Here is a 10,796-nt window from a genome sequence, read left to right as displayed (position 1 = left end):
GACTCGAGGATGACACCTTAGTCTTCCGAAACGTAATCTCCGAGGCGAATAAGAAAGATGAGTGGGCACAGTCTTTATCTCACTAGATCACGAAACTAGGTGTTTCGAGATCTCGCTCTTATTTTACTAAGAATGGAAACGAATTTCCGAGGGGAGGGAGAGGCTGAAAATTTCGCACACCCTAGAGGGAGAGCGACGAAATTTTCCACAAATTAATTGCATATATTTGCCTTCTCATGAACCCCTATTTATAGTAGTAAAAAGAAGATATTAATGGAATCTTCCAGAATATTTTATTTCCTTTTATTGTGTTCACACTAGAGGATTTAATCTAGGCCCTTGGATCTCAACAAGTGAATCATACTTTTTCTCTCATCCATCAGATCAATATCTATGGGATATTTAAATAGAGAATAATTTATTTAGTGAGATAATAAAGGAGAATATATTATTCTCCTAAATTTTCTCCTAAATATTCTCCTAAATATTCTCCTAAATACTCTCCTTTAAATAAGGAGAAAATATAGGAAAATATCTTATATTATTCTCTCTCCTTAATTTAAACAACTAAAGAGAAAATATTGGTAAATACCAATATTATAAAAATCGGTTTTTAGGCACACGGCCAAGGGGATTTGCGCAAACCCTAGTGCCAAAACCCTAAATCCGACTTTCATATTTGTGCAAGGCCCAATTGCTTAAAACCCAATTAATTATTTATTTACTTGGTCCAACAATAAACAAATAATTAATAATTGTTTATTTACTTGATCAAACAATAAATAAACAATTCTACCATAAATATTTATTTAATTCTGCGAATACCCGTTTTCCAGAATTTAATGCTGTCAATCACAATTACAGCAAGTGAGATTAATAATGATAAACATTATTATAAGAAAGTTCTTATCCGCCTTTATCAGAGCCGAATCGGGGACTATGGACCTAGTAATAGGAGCTTAACAAATCCGATGAAAAAGACGAAATAGTCATTTCTCTTTTGTCCATCGATTCGTCTAATCTTGGTCAAATACTCCACCTTGTAAGCCAAGACTGAACTCTCCTTTATACTAGAATTATATTTACTCATCGTGACGAGTGTCCACTGATATAGTCAGTTCGTGATCAAGATCCTCCAGGTTCAACCCGTGTCAAGAGAAGTCAATTTTTCCGTTATACTTCTCTTGATACATATCAGCCCTAAGCATTGTTGCTTCCCCAGCGAAAGATTCTTTCGAACGTTACTTACTTCGAAAGTGCTAGCAATCTATCGGTTCTGGAATCAACCCTTAGGTGAGTGAACATTAACCTTCTTTCAGGAAGGCTGGATTCCGTATCTGTAAATCACTTCCCACTCGAATCATGCTCTGAGAAAACTCCCAAGACATAAGCTGTGATTAGCATGAATAGCCTTTTAGCGAATGAGTCAAAGAGCCCAGTAACATAACCCAGTGTCCATGATCACTTCAGGATTTAGATCAAGTCTCACTGTGACCATCATAGTGGCCTCGGTTAGTGTGTCGTAACGGTCCTTAAACGACACATCTACACCAAGACCTGTCCGGGTCGTACACTTACCACAAGTGTAGAATGCTCCCACATAGTGATCAGCCTTCACCCATGTGTTCCACATATATGACTTTAGATATAGCTTTCCAGGCGTATATCAGTCATCGACCATGTTTTAGCTCACCGCCCGAACTCAGGTGCCCAGCACGTGACTCAGTTAGATACGGAGGCTATGGAAGATAGTTGTTATTGATTCTAATTGTTTAGAACTCAACCCACTAATCATATAATGCTAATAAAGTAATCTTATTATCGAATTTAGTAATCATTTATTCATTATCTTCAAGTGGGCAATATTCCTAACATATTCACCTCATCATAACCATGCGGAATAAATTAATTACGCTACTTAGCTAATTAATTAAGGTTATTTAACAAGATCTAGATTTATTTAATTAATATCAAACCATGAGAGCAATTATCAAGCAGTCGAATTAAATAGACGAGTTATCAGAAAACTTACGGGTTTCTCCTTAAAGCTTCTGAAACGGGTTCACCTTCTTTTTCTCGTCTTCCTTTCCAATCTTTGAGCTCTGATCTAATCTCCGGGATATCTCTGAATCTCTTGGATCTCCTTGGATGACACCGTAGTCTTCCAAAACGTAATCTCAGGGCGAACAAGAATACAGTGTGGGCACACTCTATTAATCTCACAAGATCTGATTATGGAGTTTCAGATCTACTCTTCTTTTTCTAAGAATGGAATCACAAAATTCTGAGGGAGAGAGAGAACAAGAAGCACACGACCAGACCAAGAGAGGGTTGGTTGAATTTTTCAGTATGCTTCGAGTGATTTTTTGTTTTCTCTTAGACCCATATTTATAGTAGTAGAATGAGATATTCCTGGAACCTTCATGAATCCTACTTTTTCTCGCATCCATCATATCTATATCTAGGATATATTATTTTGTGTTTAAATAAAGAATATTTATTTATGAAAGAATAAAATGTAATATCTTATTTCCTTTTAAGTATATTCTCTCCTAAATATCATGAGAGAGAATAAATGACAATATCTTATTTCCTTTTTAATATTATTTTCTCTCCTTTATTTAAACAACTAAAGAGAAAATATTGGTAAATACCGATTGCAAAAAATCGCTCAGCATGACCCACGACCAAGTGAGGAAATCCTAATTTTGCATATTGTGCAAGGCCCATTATCAAAATCCAATTAATTATTTATTCACTTGATCCAACAATAAATAAATGATTAATTATTTATTTGATCCAACAATAAATAATAAATTTTACCATACATAACTTTTTATTCAGCAAATACCCATATTTCTGAATTAATGCTGCTAATACCTTTTACAGTTGTGAGATTGTAATAATAATAAATAATCTTTATCTTTATTAAAGACCTAGTAGCAGAAGCTCCTACAAATCCGATTAAAAGACGAAATAATCCTTTCTCTTTCAGTCGATTCGTTCAATCTTGTTTAGTACTTCACAAAGTAAGACTGCACTCTCCTTATTAATAGAATTATATTTCTGATCATGAAAAGTGTCCACTGATCTAGTCAGTTCGTGATCAAGATCCTCCAGGTTCAACCCGTATCGAGTAAGGTCAATTATTTTGTTATACCTTTCTCGATACTGTTTCCCCAGCGAAACAATATTCCGTACATTACTTACTACGAAAGTGCTAGCAATCTATCGGTTCTGGAATCAACCCTTAGGTGAGTGAACATTGGCATTCTTTCAGGACGGCTGGATTCCATATATGTCAACCATTGTCTTCTCATATCACATTCCAGATTCTCAAGACATAAGTATCCCAGCTTCTCATTAGCCTTTAACGAATGAGTCAAAGAATCCGACAATATGACCTAGAAGTCCATGATCACTTCATGATTTAGATCAAGTCTCACTGTGATCATCGTAGTGACCCTGGTTAGTGCATCATAACAGTACTTAAACGACACATCAAGAACCAAAGTTTGTCCAGTCCGTACACTTATCACAAGTACAGAATGCTCCTACAAAGTGATCAACATTCACTTTTGTTCCACATATATGATTTTAGATACAGCTATCCATGCATGTATCAATCATCGACCATGTTTTATCTCATCGCCCAAACTCAGATGTCCAACAAGTGATTCAGTTTAATGCGAAGACTATGAATGATAGTTGTTATTGATTCTGATTCAGAAAACAACCCACTAATCATATGATGCTAATAAAGTAAACTTCTTATCCAATTCATTAATCATATATGTTTATTTATTATCTTCAGTGGGCAATATTCCTAACACATACAACATGAAATTGCTTCTCAAAGATATAACTCAGATTCACGACAACTTGACGGCCCCGATGGATCCTTTGGATATCATCGAAAGAGCTTTTGAACGTTCGGGCAATGATAATGAGGGAGACGATGAAATGATTCACTAGATTATTCCAGTTCACTTGGACAACGACAATCAGAACTCGGATCCTACAATTTCCGAGACGGCTCAAGATTTAGGAGTTGATCTGGAACGAGTGATGTCCGAGGAAGTCTTTCATCAAGGCGGGTCTGCTGACTGTGACGATTTTCATGGTGTGAATGAGGTGGAGGTGGAGGTTCCTATGGTGGTGGTGGAGTTGGAGGCGGAGGTTCTATGGTAAATCATTGGTATCTCTTGGGAAACCAAAAAAATTTGAGTCCGAGTACGGTATCTGTAACAGTATTTCGATCATTGTTTTCAAAGAAAATCTGAGTTGTACCAAGTACCGACCTTATTTTTTATGTAAAGAAGAAGAATATTGGTTTATAGACTATCCAATTAGACCAATTTTTTTTTGCTCAAGCCCTAGACCTTGATTTCCTCATGGTTGATCTTCAACTGCAACTCATATTTTGAGGTGTGTGTCAAATTTACCCCAAGGAAGAAGTGAGTAGCACTATGTCATTTTATATATTTTAGCCCTTTAAATTTTTATAATTTGCACAATCACCTATCTTCTTACATTACATTGCAATTAGACCATCGAAACAATTTCGGTTTTTGACTCGTTGTTGTTCTCCAACTATGAAGCAAAAGCCTTTTTTTCATAAGAAAAAACAATGAACATTGTCGTGTCAAATCTAGCACATAGTTCATCGATGCATAAATATATAACTTCTTATGATACGTTATTTTTCTTTAATTTGATGTATATACATTATCTATTTCAGATAATAATTTATTAAACCAATGCAAAGAACTACTTCAATACAATACGGGTAAAAATAAAAAATTGCAGACATCAAATGACTTTTGATAAGGGATAGATAGATCTCAGATCGTATTGTCTTTATCATGTGCCAGCATTTAGGACATGGAAGACATCAATACACACTCATTTTTTCGCTTATGCTCAGCTCTTTTGAATTAGCCTTACCTAGTTCATAAACAAAATTAAAGCAACCGAGGTTCACTGACCAAGCAAAGAGTCATCCATATTGTAGAGAATAGTTTGCCCTTATTGTGACCGTAGAAGACAGTTAATCTATCTCTAGTTAAATTACAAACCAATATTTTAATATAAAATGATAAGTAAATACATACCAAAGCTAAACAAACAATAAAAAAAACTGAAAAATGAAACAAATGCATTCTATGGTGTGCACCAAAACATAATCCACTACGCGGAGACAAATCAAACAAAGGGTACGGACATCGATCCCACACACGACACATATGATAGTTAACGAAGAGCCACATGACAACAACAAATGTCTTCTGTCAAGCCCCAATATAGACCGGCTGAAAGACACTACCCCTTAGAAAAGAGAAATTTCATTAAGTGGGCTTAATAAGCTATTAAATATCAAGATTAGACCCTAATATTTAAAAATATCTAAATATGGACTTTTGACCCAAAATCGGACAAAAATACCCCTCTGAACCCTATACATCTCTCACACTTCATTTTTATCATTTCAATCACACTCAAATCCACTCAAATCCTCTCTACTTAAGGGGGTTTCAAAAGAATCATGGGTAAGATTACTAACTTAATCATTTTTACAAAGTTTATGATTGTATATGATAGAATGTAGCAAAAAAAATCGATCAGATCTGAAAACAAAGTCCAAAATCTGGGTTTAACTTGTTTGTACGATGGTATACGATGATGTACGATGAAATTTAAAGTTTTGTACGATGAAATTTAGAATAAAAATTGCGTTCTGTACGATGTTGTACGATGCTGTACGATGCTGTACGATGCCATACGATGCCTGTCTGTAAGATGATGTACGATGGTGTACGATGGTGTACGATGGTATACGATGTTGTACGATGATGTACGATATAGAAGCTTATTTTGCATAGTTTGACTGTTTTTTTGCAGTTTTTGTCATGATTAACGGCACTTGGGAGAAGGAAGGACACCAATGGGTTTTCACCAATGCAGAATTTTGTGCATTCGTAATTCCGAAAGAGGTAACGTACACGGAGTTAGTAGATTTCTTATACGAGAAGTTCGAGTTAGACAGATTCGCGTTCGACTTAAAACTCGAAGTCCCATACGCAGTCGGTACAATTCCAGTAGGTCCTGCCGTATTGAAGGACAATGGTGATGTTTCGCATTTTATGAAGCACAAATATCGTAATAGATTTCCACTCTGTGTAAGTTTGGTACCGAAACAGATCGAGGTCATTGCACCTATTGCGTATCGAGGAGTATGTAAAGGGAAATATGTGGAAGTTGGAATGGTGTCTCGCAATGAACCGAAGAAGAGACGGAATACTCTTGTTATCGAGGATCGAAAAAATGATCCTATAATTGAAAACAAAGACGGTGGCTGTGACGATGACTTGTTTAACGAGTACAAGGGTGCCGGAAACGGTGACGAAGTATACAGGCGTGATAGAGATTGTAATCACAACAGTGACGAATATGATGGACACAATGGTGATGAATACGAAGATGGCAAAGGTGATGAAAACGAAGGTGGCGAAGGTGATGAAAACGAAGGTAGCGATGGTGATGAAGAGAATAGTGATGGATATGACGGAGATAACAATGGTAGAGGTGAAGAATTTGAAGAATTCGCCAATCCCGAAGAATATGAAGAATTTGTGGAAACGTTTACGGTACCAACGGGTCATTATGAACCATCGGGTCAATGTCAGCGTGAGCCTCCGATGATCGGATCACCTATCGTTCCTTATTCATGGAAAGCACCCGAGTTCAGCGCCGATGATGTTGTGAAGGAAAACCCGAGTCATTATCCAAGTCATTCTTCTACAGGTAATTTAAGTGGATTCAAATGAGATTCAAGTATAATATGAAACCACATATTGTTTAACTAACCTTTGAAAGTAATAGGTAGCTCAGAAGAAATATATATTGGGCAGCAATTTGAAAACAAGCATGAACTGAAGAAACATATCCACTTGTACGCGTTGAAACATAATTTCGAATTTAGAGTGAAATCTTCTTCGAAAAAGAGATGGTATGTTCTATGCAAAAACGAGAGATGCACATGGAGGTTGAGGGGTGTCGTGCAGTGGTCTGAGATGTGGGAGATTACGTCGTACGAGGGTAAACACTCATGTGGGCGTGTTGTTCGAACAAAGGGCCATCGAGGAGCGGCACCATGGGTCATCGGTCACGTATTTAAAGACAAGTACTCAATTAACTCTATGGCGGAGTATTCGGCGCATAACGTCAGGGAAGAAGTGAAGACAAGATGGGGTGTGAACATATCGTATTTGAAAGCTTGGAGATCCAGGGAGAAAGCTATTGGGTACGTGCGGGGTACGCCGGAACAATCGTATCAGAAGTTACCGTCTTGGCTGTACATGTTGAAGCAAAAGAATCCTGGGACGTTAACAGACTTTGTGCAAGATGGTGACAAATTCAAGTATGCTTTCTTTTCCATTGGGGCGTGTCGTAGAGGCTTCAAAGCATGTCGGCCGGTCATAGCATTGGACGGTGCATTTCTGAAGACAAAATACGGGGGACAGTTGCTTTGCGCAATTGCAATGGATGCGAATTCACAATTATATCCACTTGCATTCGGAGTTGTAGATAGCGAGTGTCATGCTTCTTGGATTTGGTTTTTGAGAAGATTGCGAGAAGCTATCGGTGAAGACGTACCTAATTTGGCGTTCATATCCGATCGCCACGTTAGCATCATACATGGTGTCGAGGTTGTGTTTCCTGGTATCCCTCACGGAGCATGTTACCATCATTTACAACTGAATGTCCAACACAAGTTCAAGACAGACCATTGTCGCTTTGAACTTTACGATGCGGCTTACGCCTTCAGTAAAACAGCATTCGAAGCTAATTTTAGACAGTTGAGACGTAAGGATGTCGAGATGGCAAAGTATCTCGAAGAAGTTGGTGTCGATCGGTGGGCCAGAGCTTTCTTACCTGGAAAACGGTAAGAGTCTAGAACTTCTTTTGTACTTAATTTTTTATGTCGTTGATTATATAAATCAAGTATGTTTTATATAGGTACGACCTAATGACGAGCAACAACGCAGAAAGCTTCAACAACAAAACAAGGAATGCGAGGACGTTTCCCATTACGACGTTGCTCGAGTTTATTCGATTCACACTCCAAACTTGGTTTTTTGAACGAGAAGAGATAGCGAACAAGTTGAACACAAAATTGACACCAACGTGGCAAAATGATCTCGCACAGCTAAATAATAAGGCACAGTTCGTCAATGCGTACGGACTTGGTCTATATGAATGTCATGTCAAAGATGTAAGAGGTGATTTCGATGTAGACCTTATGGCGAAGACATGCACTTGCGGACTACCACAACAATTGAATATCCCGTGCGAGCATTCTATCGCAGCAGCCCAACATCGAAGCGTGGACGTGTACTCGTTATGCAGTGACTTTTATTTGAAGGAGACGTGGATTGAGATGTACAAGGAAGCCATATATCCGGTTGGCAATGAAGATCAATGGGATGTCCCGGATGAGATAAAAAACATGAAAGTTTCGGAACCCGTTGAAAAGAAGCAAGCCGGTCGACCGAAGAAAAGTAAACAAGGAAGAAGAATAATTAATCGATACCCATCTCAAGGCGAAAAGATTGTCGTCCAGCGAAAATGCGGGAAATGTGGTGGTAGGGGACATAACAGAAAAACATGCACTTGGAGGGATTAAAACTTTAGACTTTGTGTTATTTTTATTTTTAAGTTTAAAACTTTAACGTATATTTGAGTGACCGTTTACTTTGTGTCATGTCAAAGACGTTTACTTTAACTTTAGACTTTTATTTAATGGAGTGTCATCCGTCTCATGGACCTTTTCGCAATTCAACTCTGTGAGAACGACGAAGATCTCATCTCGCTTTTGTCCCAAGACTCGTTTTCGTCCACAAATGTCTCGAGTTCTAAACCCTTTGTGAATGAGTGAATTTTTGATGTTTTTTATTTTGTGAATCTCTTTCATTGAATTACATGTTTATAAGGTACAATAAAAAACATATTCAATCAATAGTCAACAAATTATCTCGATAATATGTTTATAAGGTACTATTACATAGAAAATCAAAAACATAAAAAATAAACATCCGAAAATACAAAATCGCGGGATAAAGTGGTTGTAGAATAAGTCCACGCACCATTTCTTCCTGAACGTTCTCATATTGACACTTTGAAGAGTGTCAAATGATTCGTTCAGTACTAGGTGCTCGACATACTTCAGTGCGAACATCCCGCAATCACCGCTACAACACAAGAATAAGTAAAAGAAATTGTCAAAAAAAGTTGAAACATAACTTGAAAAAAAAAGTTCAATTAACTAATTGTTTAAAAACATAAATTGTCAATATAAACATAATTGTTTAAAACTTGTCAATAAAAACATAATTGTCAAAAAAAAGTTCAATAAACTTGTCAAAAAACTTGTAAAAAAAAAAAACCAAACTTGTAAAATAACTTGTCAATAAAAACATAATTGTTTAAAACTTGTCAAAAAAAAGTTCAATTAACTAGTAAAAAAAACTTTTTTAAATGAACTTGTAAAAATAAACAAACTTGTAAAATAACTTGTCAATAAAAAGATAATTGTTTAAAAGTTGTCAAAAAAAGTTCAATTAAGTAGTCAAAAAAAACTTTTTTAAAAGAACATGTTTACCTGTATGCACATTGTGGGACCTTGTCATCGACGATCCACGTCAGGTTAGTGAACTTAATTTCACCATGCTCAGTCTCCCGGTAAGAGTTGGGATGGTTCTTGAAGAAACCACCTATGGCCACAATCCTCGCAAATGCTCGACTCCAAGTCTGAATAATAAACATTTTAACAATGTTAAGTAACCCTTATAATTTAATTAATTGTTGCTCTAAGGTAATAATTGTGAATAACATAACATTTTACGTACCTCCATCAGCTCAGTGAAGTCCTTTTGATGGTTCGACGACTGCATGAGATCCTTTTGGCAGTCGAGGACGGTAATGGTCCAGGCCTCGATGTCGATCCGAAATGTGAACCAATGAATGTTCTGGAAGTTCACGACGAACAGGATCTCGTGAGCACCATCCCAAGGCAAAATATCGGCGTCCCTATACCCAGTCATCGGGCTAATAGTTGCCCTCATGTCCCAGTCCACGGGTTCGGGCTCTGCTCCCAGCTCGATGGCCTTGTTGATGTTCGCTTCTTCCGTTCTGAATCGGCCGTACACGTGCTGGACCCACCGACAATCCATGATTCGGACGTCTTGCCGATATCCGTCGAGAGCTCGTTGGCGAGCCCGAACCATGTGAATCATAGCATCAATATGCTGAGACATTAGAAACATATAGCGTTATTTTAAATTGATAGGGAAAGTGAAATTATATAATAACGTACCGAATCATGTAGCCATCTGGTTTCTGTCAATATCGTGTCGAAGAAAATCGTGTCTCCGTCGCACGTCTTCAGTCGAACAGACTCCATGAACTTGCCGTCCCACTTTTTAATCCGCACCCACTTAACGAAATTATCAAACTCTTTTTGCTTCGCGTCCTTCAACGGCTTGAACTTGGGGATCGGCTTTTCCAAATACTTTGGGCCTCGTCGGATCAGTGAATTCGGCCCAACGCGACGTCTTCTGTCGCACTTGCCGATCTGGACGTGCCGGAGTAAGCTGTGCCTTCTGTCTTTTCCTTAGAGGAGTTGTGAGCGGGCGTAGCTTATCCGAAATGTCTTCTCTACGAGGACTCGACGAAGACGTCGACAACCTGGGAGAAGTCACCGGCCTGATCTCTGATCGCTTCGACGACTCGCGATG

At 37.7% G+C, this 10,796-nt stretch overlaps 1 protein-coding gene across 1 annotated transcript; it reads right to left on the bottom strand.

Moving 5' to 3' along the window:
- Nucleotides 1–2,042: 2,042 nt before the first annotated feature.
- Nucleotides 2,043–10,470, bottom strand: LOC149400939 (uncharacterized). Its single transcript, XM_089610552.1, has 5 exons — nt 10,376–10,470; nt 9,909–10,307; nt 9,662–9,810; nt 9,106–9,251; nt 2,043–2,161 (listed from the first exon to the last, which is right to left on the bottom strand). The coding sequence occupies exons 1-5, from the start codon at nt 10,460–10,462 to the stop codon at nt 2,043–2,045; spliced, it is 900 nt and encodes a 299-aa protein (XP_089466678.1). The 5' UTR covers nt 10,463–10,470.
- Nucleotides 10,471–10,796: the final 326 nt, after the last annotated feature.

Source organism: Urtica dioica, chromosome 4, assembly GCF_054948205.1.
Source record: "Urtica dioica subsp. dioica isolate 48M chromosome 4, U.dioica_male_clone48M_v1_H2, whole genome shotgun sequence".
In the NCBI taxonomy this organism is placed as follows: Eukaryota; Viridiplantae; Streptophyta; class Magnoliopsida; order Rosales; family Urticaceae; genus Urtica; species Urtica dioica.
This window is presented reverse-complemented; position numbering and strand designations above follow the sequence as displayed.